The sequence below is a fragment of the Primulina eburnea genome, chromosome 14 (assembly GCF_022965805.1).
Source record: "Primulina eburnea isolate SZY01 chromosome 14, ASM2296580v1, whole genome shotgun sequence".
In the NCBI taxonomy this organism is placed as follows: domain Eukaryota; kingdom Viridiplantae; phylum Streptophyta; class Magnoliopsida; order Lamiales; family Gesneriaceae; genus Primulina; species Primulina eburnea.
The window spans coordinates 32,061,462-32,079,755 of record NC_133114.1 but is presented as its reverse complement, the minus strand read 5'-3'; the positions used below and the strand labels follow the sequence as shown (position 1 = coordinate 32,079,755).

Sequence of the window (18,294 nt, the reverse complement as noted above, 5' to 3'; positions counted from 1 at the left end):
ATATAATTATCCATTTGATACACTTAGTTAAAATAAAACATTCAATTAACATTAAATATAAATTAATATAAAATATAAGAGTGAGTCTCATGTGAGACCGTCTCACACAAGTTTTTGCCAAAATATAAACTGCGTGTCTACATTTTTGTAAATAATAAAATATAATTATGTTTAGTTATTCATAAATATTTGAATAAATTTATCAATAATAGATTTATTAGACAATTCAAAGTAATCTTAAAATCAACTTTTATTTTTTAGGAAAAAAAACTTTGATGATTGGTAATTGGTATTTTATCATGGATAAGAGCATCGCGCCATCGCCATCTAAGGACTGCAACGGATCTAGGTCTAACACACATCTGAGTTGTTTGGGGGCAAGTATGAGCATGAAAAACGGGTATTAGACCAGGTTTGAGAATTAAATTTTGGGATCTAACGAGTACGGATTCGTTAACAGATTTTATATGAACCGACTTGTTAGGGTTTATATGATCGAGTTGATTCTGTAACAAGAGTCTAACTTATGCTACATTTGTTTATTTTTGTCATGTTTTAGTAATTAAATAAAAATTAAAGATTTCAAAATATAGTATAAATGTCAGTATGTGACGGGTCTAAATGATGTTAACAAGTCACGACGTAAGAAACTTGCCTACTGATCCAATCGCCACATAATTACATTTATACTATATTTTGAAATCTTTAATTTTAGACCAGGTTATGCTAGCAAATAACCAGTTTCATTTTACCTTTCCTGAAGGCGAGGAGATTGATCGTAATCTGAATGATTTCTACAATTTGAAAACCCTAATCTTGCGGTCTTACCTCCTATGTATTCCCACCAAAGAGAGTATTGCATTTCATTACAGTCCTTTCAGAAATTCAAGCTTTCCAATAGTCTTTCCTTTCACCATCAAGCCACGAGGGAACCGAATATTATCACATCCCCGAAGAAATCGTTGAATCAATCTTGGCTTATTTGCCACTCAACGAGGCAGCTAGCCTTTCTATATTACCAAAAATATTCGTAAATTCTTGGAAATTTAGTCTCAATCTCTCCTTCACAAAAGAGAATGCAAGTATATTTTCAAAATAAGAATTTGTAAAATTTATTCGTGATTGTACCGATTTTGCTTATATCTTGATCCTACGAGTCAAATGGACCATGTGCGATACTGGGTACGCAAGGCCATTCGATCTGGAATCACTGACCTAGATTGAAATTTCCGAGCAAACCACATGCTAATTAGTTTTTTTCTTTCAAATATCGAGAAGCTAATAATTTTGAAACTAAACAAATGTTAGCTAGATTTAATAGCTAAGCCACAGGTTTTGTGCCCTTTGCGGCAAATAACTTTGCAAAATGTTTCAGTCCCTGCCTTTACATTGCAAGTGATATTTTCCGTCCGTCAAAAGCTTATGACTTCAGAATTTATAAACTGCGATATTCTCTATAATTTGAAGCTTTAAGCTAAAGATTTAAAATGGTTTACTGTGTTGGTAGTGAAAAATTGTACAGGTATTTCGATGGTAAGGATTAAGGTAACTAGTCTTCATACACTTCATTACCATGGCAAAATTTGCGAGTTCAGATTCGAGAGTCGTCTGCCGTATCTGAGTGATGTGGTCTTTGAGATCACTTCTCGTCGAGCTTTCCAGTTGCTTCCTCATAGAAACGATGGGATGATCGATCTTTCTAGAGTCACCAGGCTCGTTGTGAACCATACTATTTTTGAGGTATAAATTTATTCAATGGTTTGATTTCATATAAAAAAAATTATATTATTTTTATTTGTGTTCCAAATTGATATTCAGGCACTTTGTGCAAGATCTGAGGAGAGTGGATAGATATATTAGGGAATTTGAATTTTACCTTCGGAAATTAAAAGAACTTCACTTGCTTGTTGGAGGAGAGAGCCACGTCAACCTGTTAGAGATTTTTCTCAAAATCATGTTTTTTTACGTATACATGAACATGATAAAACTATATGCGAAAATAGATCGAATACTACCTCCGGTCATTGAAAATTTTGATTTCACTGCTTTTCCTCTCAGTTGAAGCCTTCTAAGCACTCCACCCTCTTGATAGATGGTGTGTATTTATTATGAGGTGTGTGTGCTTAGGATCTCAATCGCTCTATTTATAAGCGTTTTCTCATATCATCGATGAGTGTATCGGGAGCCGAGATTCAGAAGAAGAAACGTGTACATATCTCAGTTTTCTAAAGTTGAGGGTTGCGTACGTAAGTTTCATCAAAATATGTAAGTAATAGCCGTCGCCAATTCCTACACGATACTTCTTTTAACATGTGTCATTTTTCTTACACAACCCTCTTGATTTTGCCCTTTGTCTCAAGAAATGCCCGCGTGTTGAGAGGCTTTTCATTGATGTGAGTTATGAAAATAATTTAAAAAATTTACCCAATTTTTTACCTTTTTTTTCTAAAATGAAATGCCAAAATATTCTAATTGATTTTCTTTTCTTCTCTCCTTTATTTCGTAGCTCCGGAAATATGCTTTTGCGGAGAGTCTATTTTGGGAAAATTACGGGAGGAAGAATTTTGAGGAATTTGGCGCAGCATTTCCATTCCTCGGATTTGTCAAAATAAAGGGCTTTGCTCTCAAGGAGCTGCATGTATCGATGGCCAGGCTATTCTTAATAAATTCCCCATACTTACAAAGCCTGGAGATTGTTAGAGCAAAGAATGACATGTGTTCATTAACAGTAACACCGGAATGGCTGGCAGGGGGAATATATATATATATATATATATATATATATATATATATATATATATATATATATATATATATATTATTATTATTATTATTATTATTTTTTTTTTTTTCTTATTAGTATGTGTTGATTAATGATGGCAGCGTTCATCGACTCAGCAAATCATTTGGCACGCGCAATTGACAGCAGTCTCTCCGTGAGCCGCCCATTTAGAATCATATCTCACACATCACATCAATCTAGACCGTCAAATTATTCGTTTGGCCACCTGTCAAAATCGTAGACATTTGTTGATAAAAAAAGCACAGCACATCTATCACAAAATATATTTAAATTTTGATTTCCAAAACCGACCGACCACTACCCGCCACGTCATTCGAAGTACCCATGCTGTTTCCTCAAACCTCTGTGTACTCGACACGTGTCTCCGCCAACGGCTAGTTTCCCTGCACTTCGTGTATGGAGTCTTGCTCTCTCTCTTCTTTCACAAGATTTTTTCTTCGGAAATCTCTCGCTACTCCGCATATATAGTCCAGAAAATTCCAGAAATGGAAAAGATAATGTTATTTAAATATTTTCTTTACAATAGAAAACTTTGACTTGGTGTGAGCGTATATATAAGACAAGGGTGGGTGGCTGGTATGCATAAGACGGTTGAGACAAGAAACTTGATTTCTACTTCGTAAAACCGAGTCATTTGCACCTTTTTCCTTGTACTTTCCTCCATCTGATTAAGATTTATTTACCATTATATATAAAGATTCACAACCTAGTATAAGAGTAGTGTACTCGGGTTCTTGCCATTTTCAGTAAATTTGCTCGATTCCTGTCAGGGTTACGAATTTGGGGAAGTTATCAGTGGTTTGGTTGTTATAGATTGGATTTTAAACTTTGAAGCGGAGTTGAATGGCGTTAGAGGTGAAATGCGGTTCAAATATGGAAAGGGCGAGTGCAGGTTATGGAATGGGGCTGGTGAGAAGTTCTTCGTTTGGGAGAAAAAGGGTCGCTTTATCAGAAATTTGTACAGAATTTAGAGATGACGATGATTGTTCTTCCATTCCGAAGAGACAATGCTTTCAAGATTCATTTCTCTCTACGGATAAATCTGCACTTGAAAACTTGCCTCAGGAAATTCTGGTTAGTTTAATTTACATCTTTAATTTGATACTTGTTTTAGATGCTGTGGAGGATATTTGTGATCGTGTGTATGATACTTTTTTTAATTGTCCTGAGAATGTGATATATGCATGTTTTTTGAGCATTAATTTATTAAATGTGTGATGTTTCTTGGTGTTTGTGAATTGGGATGAAGTTCTGTTGTGTCGTGTGTTGCTAATTAAGAGCTATGGTTTTGTTAATCAGATTAGGATTCTATGTGGTGTGGAGCACGATGATTTGAAGAGGCTGTTTTTCGTGTCAAATGCCATCAGAGAAGCGGTATAAGCTTTGACTTCGTTAAAGAAACCTCGAATATTGATCTTCATTCTCTAAAATATTTATGCTGACCTATTGAAACTGATCTTTATTTTTCTTTTCCCAAACAGACTTTGATAGCAAAGGAGTCACATTTTGCCTACTCTACACCCAGAAAAACGGTTGGATTCCGAAACATGGGAACTTCCGAGGATTTCAACGAGGTTGAAGCCCCAAATGCTCCAAAGCAGTCGAGGGTTCCACGTTTTAGATTAAGCAAGAAGAAACTTGAAGATATTTCAGTTGCCCTGTTTCCTTCTACTGGTCATGAAGATGGATTTGCTCAGAGAGAACTATTTATGGGAATCGAACTGGCAATGTGAAGAGTTTTCTTTTGTTTGTTGTGACATTAGTAGCTTCAAGCCGCTTTATCTTCAACCCTTCTAGTTGAATACAAAGGTGGCTTGTTTGGTTTGTAAATTAATAGCAGAGAAGAGTAATAGGAGAAGTGTAGATTTCTTGGGTTCTTTTTTATGAAAAAATATGGAGTTCTTGGTAATTCGAGTCGAGCAATAAGGAAGTCAATTCTCCAATTCTTTATCTTTTGTTCTGATTGTTTGCCGTTCAATTGCTAAATCTCCACCATTTCTTTTTCATGTATGATTACTTGATGCTACCGTCGAAAGACCTATTCTTGTTTTCAAGCTCTCATACATGTTGCTGCTGGTGTAATTAATGTGAGCCGATCCAATGATATAAAATTTCTTCACTGTTTAAGAGTTCATTCTTTTTCGCTATGATTATTATCCACTATATGTAACATGACGAATTTGTTACCCTACACACCAGGTGTGCAGGGTATCATGAGTACCGTCTACGTGACGGTGCATGTGCATGATTGGTCCGTCTTCTTTTAAAAAAACAATCAATTTCTTTTTTTTTTCAATGAACATCATGTAAGGAAAAAAAATTCATTTTTAAATTTAAATGCAAACGTAGGTATTAATTTCCCCAACAAACCTCCTTCCACCATAAATTCACCTAAAATATATATATATATATACACTCTACTCGATCTTGTTTTTTATAAACAAAAATATACATCTAATAATTTTGGTGGACCAAAAATAAATCAGATGTGGATCCTGAATCAAATCCCCGAGTCACGAAAAGAGAGAAAACACGTGTTGCTTCTTGTGCGCCAAGTCAGGCAAAGCTAAACTCAATGTTCGATTACAGCGCACACAACCACGTTTACCCACGTATTTGGGAAGTCCGTCATTTCGTCTTCGTTCAAACCCCCCAAAGAAGAAACGAGAACTCAGAAATTAGCGCACACTATTCCTTTCTCTAAGTAAACTTCCTCTTTCCTGTCCTAGTACATATATGAAATCATGTGATTTTTTGGAGTGTTAGATTACTTGATTCTTTTTATCGTTTTTTAGTTCTCTGGTGATCTCAGGTTAAACGAGCAAAAAATGCAGAAAATGACGGTGTTTCAGAAGTTTTCTAGAACTTTCCGTGATAATTCTTCGCTGGCTAAGATGTTGATTGTTTTCACCGTCAGGTGTTCGCTGATCTGTTATTTGTCTCAATTGTTCTTTTTTTTTTTTTGCTGAACTTGGTGATGTTAAAATCCTTTCTGATTTGTCTTCCTTTTTATCGTTACTTTTTTTCTTCGATTAGAAAAGTTTTATTTTGGTTAGATTGACCATGTTTAAGCTGTGATAGATGGTTTGGTAGCACAATTTTGGTCGCTGCACAATGAATGAAATCGAGTTAACAGCTAATGGACTGAGGTGTTTTGTTTCTTACGGTTGAATTGGAGATGGAATAGGTTGTTGTTTTCATAACTTAATGAGCATTAATGGCAGGTAAACTGGTACAGATCCATGACCAATTGACCATTGACCAGTATGAGGAAATTCATCTCTCGCCTATTTTTTTATTTGTTATTATTTTTTCTAGTATTGTGAAGGATTGCTACAACTGGGTTTAGAACCCATGGCCTCTCGCCTGTCTTATGGGAATCATATATTAGTTTTCGAAGAAGAATATTTCATCTAAGTTGTTGGTACAGAACGGAAATAAATGGTTTGCTTCTTTGATCTGCAACAAATTTTTCTGTTAAGAAATTTGGTTTCCTTTTGTTTCTTAGTAAAGCTTATCATATTGTCTGGATGAGTGATTGCAATTTAAAGAAAAGTTTTAGTTGCCTGAGATTTTCTGGAATTTAGACACAAGTATTTGTTCAATGATTACTTAATTCAGGACTAATGGAGCATACATAGCTTTGTTGCTTCCTTTTCAAATAAATGAATTAGTTTATATTCTCATCAAGATTTATCTTGATTACCAGTTATGTTGGTATAAAGAAAGAAGTTGATATTTCCTTGCTGTGGTGCGTATGCATATTCAGCAATTTAACGTAAACTCGTTAACAACATATTTGGACAGCACTTTTTGCTGGTACAGTCTCATAATTGTTGCCATAACTGAACATCTTAATACCTACAAATTGCAATAAATTTTTAAAAGAAAATAAGTTGAATTGTACCTGACACACAGTTAAAATTTTAAGGAGAACTAGAACCTGTTCACATTGATTTGAATAGAGATCGTTTGGAGACTTAGTAGCATTCCATTTGTTTGAACTCATTTGCAGTGGTGGGGGCCTTGTGGCATATTCTGATGCTAATGCAGGGAATATTATCAACTCAACTGAGAATGATAGCAAGAAAAAGAGAGTGGTAGTTCTTGGAACTGGGTGGGCTGGAACAAGTTTTTTGAAGTACCTTAAAGACCCCTCGTATGATGTTCAGGTGATATCCCCCCGTAACTATTTTGCATTCACCCCATTGCTACCTAGCGTTACATGTGGCACTGTGGAACCTCGCAGCATTGTTGAACCAATTCGCAACATTGTGAGAAAGGTCAGTATAATAACAGAGGCCCTACAATCCATTTTCTTTTTCTCCTGAAGCATAAATTCTTTTTATCATTTTCCTTCAAATACCTGTATTTTCCATTTTACTGAACTCAGTTTCAAGTGAGAAGCGCCTTAATTTTATGTTGGAAGCAGTTGATCAAAGTATCAGGTTCTCCGTTGTGTTTTTTCCTTCTTTGGGTTCGTAATTAATGGCTCTATTATACGCCATTGTAATATATATCTTGTTTCTCATTCTTCGAATAAGAGATGGAGGGAAGGTGGGAGGTTACAAGTGGCCTCCCTATATTTTATGGAAGTCTAAATTTTGTGTATTATTTTTTAGAATATAAGATTTTCCTCCCCAGAATGAATAATTATCCCTCCAAGTTCTTTAAAATTCTCTTTTGTTATTCCACTAAGCTAATTTCCACAAGTCTGAATTCCATACAATCTGAATACCCATCTCGTACCCAATGCCCACAGTTGAGTCTCCTCTTCATCTCTCGCTATTCTTTTGTCATTTTCAGTTTGTCTATCTTTTTCTACCCTTTTCAATACTTCATTTCTTTTTGTGTTTAAAACATTTCGCCATCTATCCACTTGAGAATGCAATATAAGATATTTTGTTATTTTATTAAAATGTTTGTAATTATTTTATCATAGATTTTATATTTATCCCTTTCTTTTCTATAATATATTTGTGTTTTCCATAATATGATGGTGATTTAGCTCTATGTAACATATGTGTGGTGGTACATCATGTTTTTAGTTGATGGGTAAGATATTTGGAATGATTAGAAGTTAATGTTATGTTAAGAAATATAATTGTGTTTTCTTAATTGATTTGAGTATTTATTAGCAACAATTGGGCAACATAGTATATGTGAGTAAAATGCAGAAATATGATAAATAGGTTATTTAATAATTCTTTTATATCATCTTTTGCAACGCTTAATTTCTATATTACTCATTGCATTGCAATGATTAAAGTGCTATTCATAGTCGTTTTTCTTAGGCTTGATTGCTATGCACCAACAAAATGTTAAGGATGAAATATTGCATTTTATTAAATTAAATAATATTGTTTCTTAGAAGCAACATTTATCAGAATATTTGCTCAACTATGGTAAATTTTATTATTTTGTGGGTTAATGTCATGTCATGTAATATATTTATATTTTATTTTTCTTTTATAATTAATTATTTAAAAAAATCAATTTCACCCCCAAATTGAAATTCCTAGTCGAGCACCTAGTTCGAATTAATGAATTATCTTTAGTTTCCTTTTATGCCACATGGTTAAGTCAAGCTATGAACATTACGAAGTTCCACCTCTGATATTTTTGTTGCTGGTAGGCGGTTGCTTGAAGTGAAAAATTTTAGTGGCATAGCTAATGGCACTTTAAGTTATTATAATGATTTAGCATTTAATCATTGCTTTATGTAAATTATGTTTTGGCAGAAAAATGTAGATGTTCATTATTGGGAAGCAGAGTGCTACAAGATTGATGCAGAAAATAAGAAAGTTTATTGTCGATCTAGTTTGTCTGGCAATCAAAACGAGACTGAAGAAATTGTTGTGGACTATGACTACCTTGTGATTTCCATCGGAGCCCGTGTGAATACGTTCAACATCCCTGGTGTGGCCGAAAATTGCCACTTTTTAAAGGTAACATCCAGTTACTCTTACCTACTGCTATGTCTATGATAATCCTTCTGTCATGCACATGAATTGATTTTCCCCTCTTTTGTTTAGATTGATAAATTTAAGTTTAGTTTTTTAGCCCTTGACACAAATGGAACCTAGTCATACCACTATGGTGCATAGAAATACATGCGATTGGACTTCCCCGGCTTATGAGTATGAAGATTGTTATACACAGCACCTTTATCCTTGCAAACTTAGTTCTTGAAACTGCTTCTCATGCAGGAAATAGAAGATGCTCAAAAGATTCGTAGGACCATTGTGGATTGCTTTGAAAGGGCTAGTTTGCCTAATCTAAGTGATGAAGAAAGAAAGAAAATTCTGCATTTTGTTGTTGTTGGTGGAGGTCCAACAGGTGTGGAGTTTGCAGCAGAGCTTCATGATTATGTCACTGAAGATCTAGTGAAACTATATCCGAAGCTTAAAGATGCAGTTCAGATAACACTTCTTGAAGCTACAGATCATATTTTAAACATGTAAGTTTCTTTTTCAGCGTTATGGTGAGTTGTGCTTACGTTACAGTAGCACGACTGTTCTTGAGGCTTGTACTACCTCATTACAAACTCAAAGAACTTAATGCATAAATTTGATGGGCCAAGGTAGATCAATAAATGGGCAAATTTGAACGTCAATTATAGATTTTAACCAGTAGTTGTCTTGAACAGAGTTCACTTCTCAGTTATCCACTGTCAAATCTACTGCTACCCATGTTGATGTGATCAAAACTGACTCTCTATCCAATTTGCATTGATGTTTCTGCCCGAAACATTGAACTCCCTTGAGTTCGAAAACTTGCACATTGGTGAATGAAGCTATTTTTTCTGTGGCAACTTTGTTGGACCATGATTTTTTATTCAAGCTTAGCAGCATTTATACCACATTATTCTCAGGTTTGACAAAAGAATTACGGCTTTTGCTGAGGAAAAATTTCAGAGAGATGGTATCAATTTGAAAACTGGGGCAATGGTTGTGAGTGTATCAGATAAAGAAATTACCACTAAAGAAGTTAAGAATGGTGGGTCAGTATCCACTATACCTTATGGCATGGTTGTCTGGTCAACTGGTATTGGAACCCGCCCTGTTATCATGGATTTTATGAAGCAAATTGGTCAGGTAAATTTGTATTGAAAATTGGTGTCTATTTCATTATATGTTTATCATGATTAGTTGCGAGTTGGCTCTATTTTTGTTGAAATCTATGAAAACCCTTGTTTTCTTGCCCAGACTAACAGACGTGCACTAGCAACTGATGAGTGGCTAAGAGTAGAAGGATGTGACAACATATATGCTCTTGGAGATTGTGCCACAATCAATCAGCGCAAAGTCATGGTATCTATTATCTATCAGTTTATTCTTTTGATTGACTTGCCGTGCAGTATTTTGTTTTGGTGGCATATTTATATTCCGTTATCTTATTTTGCAAATCACATTATGGAGTGTGTTTTTCTCATGCTCTGAATGACCTGAGTTGGCTTTCCACTTGTGTCCATTTAATTCCTTCAAGACTGTTTTGAGGAGTGAATATGATCGAGGCTTTTAGCTCATTCCGTAACTGGGAAAATACATGAATATGTTTCAAATTTAGTGTCTTGAAAGTTGAAGTTCGGTTACAAGACAAGCATCCAGTAACAAACAATAATAGTTTGTGGAGCTGAATGAAGATGTGTTGGCTCCAGTTTCAGACTACCATGCATCACATATATAAGAATAACTGTTCATATGTCAAGATGATTGTTTAGTGATGCTTATGTGACCCAATAATAATCGGAAATTTTTCTGGTAAATCGAGTTTATCTCATGCATTGGCTTTTTTGTGTCAGCTAAGCTAAAATAATTGATTTTACTGTTCTAATAGATTATTTTCCTTTTATCTTAAACCCATCTCTTTATCTTTTTAGGAAGATATCTGGGCTATATTCCATAAAGCGGATACAGACAACTCTGGCACACTGACAGTTAAGGAATTCCATGAAGTCCTTGACGATGTATGTGAAAGATACCCTCAAGTAGGACTTTATTTGAAAAGCAAACAAATGTATACTTTGGTTGATCTGCTGAAAGATTCAAAAGGGGACGCTGTTAAGGAATCAGTTGAAATAAACCTTGAAGAGTTAAAGTTAGCATTTTCTCAGGTGGATTCTCAAATGAAGAATCTTCCAGCAACTGCTCAGGTTTTGTTCATATGCTACGTTATGGCTGGATTTTTAAAGCAATTAGATGGATGCATATGCTGCTATAACTGTGATGCTTTCTTGATGTCATTGCAGGTTGCGGCACAGCAGGGTTCCTATCTTTCTGATTGCTTCAACCGCATGGAGAAGTGTGAGAAAAGTCCTGAAGGTCCGATTCGCTTCAGGGGTGAAGGACGGCACCGTTTCCGCCCCTTCAGGTATGACCTGACTCAATATCCTTTGAAGGTTGACCAACAAATGGCTATTCAGTTAGAGCGTAACGGCCTTACCATATGATCACATAGTTTTATGTATTGCTTTCTTCCTAATACCTGGATATTGTTGAAGGTACAAGCATTTTGGACAATTTGCTCCTTTGGGAGGGGAGCAGACTGCGGCCCAGCTTCCTGGAGATTGGGTTTCAATTGGTTACAGTACTCAATGGCTATGGTATTCTGTTTATGCAAGGTGAGTTTTCTACTTCGTTTTACTGAAATATTAGGTTACCTGTGAAAAAAGTGAACAATAAAACGAAGTACGTTTATGCAGCAAACTAGTCAGTTGGCGAACTAGAGCATTGGTCATATCAGACTGGGGAAGGCGTTTCATTTTTGGACGAGACTCGAGCTGCATTTAAAGCTGGCACAGGTTCTAAATTTGTTTCAAGGACCATATGGCATGTGTTTCTTTCCAAACCCATGGCATGCGCCGCATATTTTAAATCGTTACAATCTTTAATTGTCAATAATATTTTTGCGGATGTCGGGTGAAGGCCTTCTAGATGCGAGCGTTTGTATCAATTATTTCGATCCAGGATTTTCCATGTTTAAAACTAGAGATCATTCTCTACGTGCTTGTAGCTCTTGATCTAGTACTCTTTCCCCCCCTCTGTGAATGGAAGAGTGAAAAATATGCCTGTATGAATCTTGAAATTATATTGTAGTTGAAGTCTTCAAGATAAACTCATCAAGTTGCATTCACTCCAAGCACCATAAAGGGTGATATAATAAACCGGTACACATTCCATCCTTATTTATGCTCCCCGCACTAAATTGCAAGCCGTGTGGAATAAATTAAGCTCTTGTTATTATTTATTGTAAGAGTGTAATTTAATACGAATAAAAAAATTAAAAATAAATTACATATCCATTTTCTTGGAAAAATTAGGAAGCATTAGATTATTAGCCAATGTTTTTAAAAAAAATTCTCACGAAAGAAATCAATATGACTTCTTCATTCGTAAAGCACTAAAGCTAGCTAAATATGTACCAACATGGCCATCACGCCTAAAAATCAGGTTATTGTCCTAGGAGTGGTGGGTATGCTTATATGGAGTATGAGAAATGTCTCTTTTTTTGTTGGTAATAAACATCCTTGGTTCTCAATTAAATCTTTAAATTTTTTAATGTACAACATCCACATGATTTTGTTGCACACCCCATTTTTTTTTCTCTTGGAAGCAAAGGTATTTGATGCCTATGCTGTATAGTTCGGGTCTCACTTGTTCCTCACTCAAAGGTGTTTCATTCAAGAATAGACATATTTAACTACTAAATTCAAAGGCATTATCATTCCTACCGAACACTGACGAGCTTCAAACAAGAACGCATACACGATTAATGATATTCTTTCTTCTATAAGCACCGTGACAACCAAATCCATCCAACGAAATGAAATTTGTTGATGCTCCCACTTAAAGAAAAAGAATAATGAATGCATCTATGCGAGCACACGGGTTTCTTTTTTCTGGAAAAGGAGAACATGTGATTTCAATATTATGTAAATTGTTTAGGTTATATATATATATATATATATATAAATAAATTACCGCCCATTTAATTTCCTTTTATCGCACGGAATTTCTGCCTTATATTACTTGGCACGACTTAAAACATGTGCTTACACATCGGAACAAGATGGAATAAAATAACGGTGGGCGACTCACAAATGTATGGGCATTTTGTCATGTTTTGAATTTTACTGCGACATAACAACACTTTGGCCCAACTCTTTTGGTGTTTTATGTACTTTTCTTTCGAACACACGTTATTTCTGTTGTCTATAGTAGTGATCATGTCAATATGTGAACTAGCTACTCCTTTTGGGAATAACTCATGAAATTAGGATGATTAAATTTGAATTTTTATAAAATTATATATAAAATTTGTATCTTTTATTTTGCTAAGAGATCACTCCTCTTGTTATCATCTTTTGGATCCTTGAAGCTATTACTTTTCCCCTTTTCTCATGTCATTATTGTTACATAGAGGTATGAGTAAATTTTACTTCGAAATAAATAGGTAATTTAATAATAATACAAATATATCACTGTTTTCTTTTTATATAGTAGCAAATTCTATAACAGACGTGACTTATTTCCAAGCCACTAACAGTGTAAATAATTGATCTAATAACCCAACAAAATTAATAACAATACAACAAATAAAACTAAGGAAGATCCTTTATAGATGACAAAATTTGAAATATTGTCTACATGATATTGTTGCTAAATTTATTTGTATCCCTTTAAATAAGACAAATTAGATTATTCTGCAAATAAAATAAGCAATTGATTCGTAATGCTCGGATATGCATGTCATCAAGCCTGGCATGTCCTAGATTCCGACAGTGTACTTAGGTTGTTCACAGGAATAATATTGATTCAAGTAATCCGTGAAGCAATAAACTGGATATTATTATTATTCCTTTTTTTATAATTATAATTTTTTTAAAAAAAAAATAGGAGAGGTAAAAATTAACTCAAAGCGGTTACCAGTTCGTCACGATCTTTAAACTGACAGAGAAGCATTATCTGGTGCAATGACCATAAAATCCCTACAATCTACCACATCCGTAAGGATATTTCGGTAAATGAACACCTGTTCCTTGGACCGAGTTTTCAGAATCATGATAAGATTCATCTCTCTCTCTCCATCCCCTTTGGTCTCGAGTTCCAACTCTCGCCACTTGCCGGAATCTTTAATCTCGGGCGCCGGAGAGTCTGGAACATTCCCAGAATATGAGTTGTCTTCCAAACTCGTGAGATTTAGAAAATGGGTGGTGGAAATAACAGCGCACTCGCTCAGCCAGCCGCAGAAAAGCCAAGATTACAGCAGGCTATTCTGCTCATCTCTTCGTTATTTTCCCTTTCGCATTTGATCAAAGTCTTTGCTGTGAAATGGCAGTCCATCAGAAATAAACTCGAAGAGCTTTTGTCCAGCCTCACTGCCATTGAAAATTGTGAATCCGGCGAAAACTTGTCACTCCATGTTACTGTGGAGTCGATTTTGGCAACCCTCGAGGACTGTGATGAGCTTTCAAAACAGTGTCTGGAGCTTTCTTACAGCGGGAAGCTTCTCATGCAAAGCGATCTTGATATTCTTTCTGCAAGATTGGACACTCATGTGAAGAGTCTGTCTGACATTTATGCTGTGGGATTGCTTAGGCAGAGCTACGCGTTGGTTGTGTCCAGGCCAATTAGTGTCTCGGCTTCAAGGGACGATATAAAGTTTTATATCACTAATTTACTCTCACGGCTGAAAATCGGGAGTAGGGAAATGAAGAAAGAAGCCCTCGTTGAGTTCAATGAAGTCATTCAAGAAGATGAAAGATACGTAAAGATAGCTGTGGAGCTTGATGGTTTTACAAGTTTACTCGTGAATTTTCTTGATTTCCAAGAGCTGGAAATCCAAGAAGAGGCTGCTAAAGCTCTGTCCTTGATTTCAGGGTTCGAGTGTCATAAAGGTGTGTTGATTGTCGCTGGGATAGTTGCTCCATTGATCAGAGTTCTTGTCTCCGGGAGAGAATTGAGTAAAGAATTTGCAGCAAGGTGTTTGATGAAGTTGACAGAAAATTCGGATAATGCATGGTCTGTTTCTGCTCATGGTGGAGTAACTGCGCTGTTAAAGATTTGTGGTAATAATGCAGGAGGTGAAAATGAATTGGTTGGTTTGGCATGTGGGGTGTTGAAAAATCTCGTCGGGGTCGAAGAAATTAAGAGGTTTATGATTGAGGAAGGGGCAGTCTCTGTTTTTGTTAGGCTAGCAAAGTGTAAAGATGAGGTGATTCAGATGCGTTCTCTTGATTTATTGCAGACTATGGCCAAAGGAGATGAATCAATTCGGAAATTGATTATTCAAGAAGGCGGAATTCGTACATTTGTGTGCATATTGGATCCCAAGTCATCGTATTTAACAAAAACAAGAGAAATGGCATTTAGAGGGGTTGTGAACATATACTTTTCATCTGAGGATTCATTGAGTTTGTTAATAAATTATGGTTTCGTGGATCATATTCTTTACTTTCTTCGGTATGGAGAGGTTTCAGTGCAAGAATTGGGCTTAAAGGCAGCATTTTGGCTGTGCGGGACATCAGAAGAAGCCAAGAAGGTCATGGGGGATGCAGGGTTCATGCCAGTTCTTGTCAAGTTTCTAGATTCGAAATCATACGAAATTCGTGAAATGGCAACCGAGACACTCTCGAACATGGTAATTCTGCCTCAGAACCGGAAGAAATTCGTGCAGAATGAGCAGAATGTTGGAAAACTGCTGCAAATGCTTGATCCTGGGGAGGTCAATTCAGGTAACAAGAAGGTGCTGCTTTCTATATTGATGCTGTTAACAAGTAGCAACACTGCAAGAAAAAAGATTCTCAATTCAGATTACTTAAAGAACATTGAAAAACTTGCTGAAGCTGAAGTATCAGATGCCAAAAGGATTGTAAAAAAGTTGACTAGTAATAGATTCCGCAGCATCTTAAGTGGAATCTGGCATTCTTGAATCTTATCTCCCCCCACCCCAATGTTTCGTGTTTTGATGGATTTTTTTCTTGTGTAAATCTACTCAACTTCCTTTACAACAGTCGAGTGTGTCTGATTATGTCAGCCTCTTAGAACATTACCAAAGGACCATCGATTATTTTTTTACGGTTTTTGACCTTGTAACCATTAGAATTCAATAAAATCACAGCAGAGGTGTCACCAATTTTTTTTACAGAATTTGGGTAAAATCTATTTATTTTGGGGGACTGTTTGGAGCCCATTTGCACATGGGGATGCATGGCGTGAAATAGAGATGGGCATGTGAGGCGTAGCCATCAATATTTGGACGAGTTTGCTTGCATACAAAAGAAGAGAGTGATAGCTGATCTAACTTCTGTCCTTGGCTTGTCTTTTCTTTTCGGTTCTCTCTTTGTCGTGCGATTTCTTTTTGTTTTACTCTCCCGTTTTTGGCCTCATCTGCTAATTGCTCACTCAAAATTAAAATCTTCCTTCTGTTCATGGAGTGGAATAAAGGATGCTAAAGGCAAATAATATAATGGATTATTGAAGAAAGGAATTTATTTTCGAGTTTTATGTGTATATTGTTGTTAAAATTTGGAGAATAGAAGGTAAATCTTGAAACAAATAAAAATTCTGAGGGATTATAGGAGTACTAATTCTTGGTTAATTCCTACTGGATTTGGAGAATAATGTGAGTAAATCTTTGAAGTAAATACTTTTTTTTTTTTTACATCAAACCTCATGTAATTATTGAAAATGAGTACTCCATCCCGTGAAATTTAAATAAGCGTCTCAACCCTTGAATTTTAATAAATATTGCAATATTTATTCTTGCTAATGATATTTTTGGAATATACACATATTCTGTAGCTAAAAAAACTATTTTTGAATAATATACGTCAAAATGGTCACGTGATCCCAACTTTGGGCTGAGATTTCCTCTGAAACCCTGAAATCTTCAAACAAGATTTTATGATCTCTTGCTCTACCTTATTGGGTGCATCTAGAAGATATATAATTGTGTGAATTTGAAAAATATTATTTATTAATAAAATGATATTTGTGTACATTCGACGTAATATTGTTTAAAAATTAGTTTATTAGTTGCATCACGAGCTTGTGTTCAAAAATTACTTTGATAAAGGTAAATTGTGTAATTTTTTTTTTTTTATATAGAAAATCAAGGGTTTTCACACTTCATATTTTTGATATTTCAAAGAAAATTTTGGTTTAAGAAAGCTCTGGAATTAAAGGAAGGGAATCATCATGGACCACAGGTTTTAATTCAGTGACAGAACAATTATCAATCAAACTGTAGAGGAATGTCTAAGAAGAAGACTCGCATATTATATTGGATAATAAAATATACAACGTAGCTTTCTGATTAATTAGATGTTATCTCTTGCGAATATACTGAATACTCAAAGAGTGTGTATATTTATGACACCCACATGTCTACAGAAAAAATAAAAAGACAATGTCTAAAGGAAATAAATTCCGGGCAGAGAAGAGAATATAGACGAAGTTTACGAATTTTCGTTAAGCTGTCAGTTTCGAAAAAATACACATTACTTTTACAATATAATAAAGTTAATTAAGTGGTATATAAAATAACTGATACATAATTGATTTAGCCACGTGTTAATACGTTATGGATGTGCTTTATAACTAATCTATAATATCAAGCAAGCCAAAATCCCATGATTTTCGTATTATACTAGTATATTAATTTCTACTGCTGTCAGAAAATTTAAATGCAAAATCCTTGTAAACTACAACTTGGTAAAACCTTAACATAAACACGTATATAATTAATTCTAAGGACTGAGGAAAATGCTCTAACAACACTATTAGAATATTGACCTTGCACATCGTTCTTTGCCATGCCTCGTACATTACGTATAAGATATATTACAGCTAAGGATACGACCTATATATAAATAAGAGAAACCTAAGAAAAATTATTAGAAGGGTTCACAAGTCACAACCTATTCGAAGGGGGAGGCCGTGCAGTCATACTACGATTCTGATACTCATCAACTTGACGATAAATTTCATGGTCGGGCCCCATCTTACAAAAACATCAAGGGTTAAATTCCCTATATACACACAAACCATAATATATATACCCATAGACACGATTGTCATTTTTGTTCCCATTGCATTCTCCCCCGACATGCTATGTTTGTCGATTGTGTGATTCAATGGATCTGCATTTTAAAGAACCCCTGAAAAATTCTTATTCCAGATGGTGTTTCACATGGCTAGAAAGAGTGCAATTTTCGGACATATATTCTCTTCAACACAGTGCAGATTATGGACAAGTTTTTTGTTCATGACATTTAAATATACACAATATATTGAAGCCCTTGTATTATTCTTCAATTTTATAGCCACTTTGCACGCAAAGAGATTACAAGTACGAAAAGCAGTTATTCCCTATACTTTGGTTAATAAATAGTACGAATGAATCCCTAAGGTTATCCTGGTACTCATGTAAGCACCTAATGCGCCAATGCCATGTTAAACAAATAATCAAAATTTACCACGTTAGTT

The 18,294-nt window shown here is 35.1% G+C and overlaps 3 protein-coding genes and 1 pseudogene across 4 annotated transcripts; all 4 read left to right on the top strand.

Moving 5' to 3' along the window:
• The first annotated feature begins 1,422 nt into the window (after window positions 1-1,422).
• Window positions 1,423-2,940, top strand: LOC140811354 (uncharacterized; annotated as a pseudogene).
• A 296-nt stretch (window positions 2,941-3,236) lies between these two features.
• LOC140812117 (F-box protein At1g61340-like) lies at window positions 3,237-4,751 on the top strand. The gene is made up of 3 exons (XM_073170320.1): window positions 3,237-3,877; window positions 4,103-4,177; window positions 4,285-4,751. Exons 1-3 carry the CDS (start codon window positions 3,647-3,649, stop codon window positions 4,534-4,536), a joined length of 558 nt encoding a protein of 185 aa, XP_073026421.1. The 5' UTR covers window positions 3,237-3,646; the 3' UTR covers window positions 4,537-4,751.
• Window positions 4,752-5,326: 575 nt separating this feature from the next.
• LOC140812277 (external alternative NAD(P)H-ubiquinone oxidoreductase B2, mitochondrial-like) lies at window positions 5,327-11,878 on the top strand. 2 transcript variants are annotated; one of them, XM_073170512.1, is made up of 11 exons: window positions 5,327-5,507; window positions 5,616-5,720; window positions 6,819-7,086; window positions 8,545-8,751; window positions 9,013-9,263; window positions 9,678-9,900; window positions 10,012-10,116; window positions 10,686-10,958; window positions 11,055-11,176; window positions 11,307-11,426; window positions 11,508-11,878. In XM_073170512.1, exons 2-11 carry the CDS (start codon window positions 5,632-5,634, stop codon window positions 11,593-11,595), a joined length of 1,746 nt encoding a protein of 581 aa, XP_073026613.1. In that variant the 5' UTR covers window positions 5,327-5,507; window positions 5,616-5,631; the 3' UTR covers window positions 11,596-11,878. The 2 variants fall into 2 exon arrangements, with proteins under 2 accessions (XP_073026613.1, XP_073026614.1); XM_073170513.1 differs by having other exon boundaries at window positions 5,599-5,720.
• Window positions 11,879-13,718: 1,840 nt separating this feature from the next.
• Window positions 13,719-15,973, top strand: LOC140812179 (uncharacterized). The gene has a single exon (XM_073170394.1). The coding sequence runs from the start codon at window positions 14,012-14,014 to the stop codon at window positions 15,734-15,736; it is 1,725 nt and encodes a 574-aa protein (XP_073026495.1). The 5' UTR covers window positions 13,719-14,011; the 3' UTR covers window positions 15,737-15,973.
• Window positions 15,974-18,294: the final 2,321 nt, after the last annotated feature.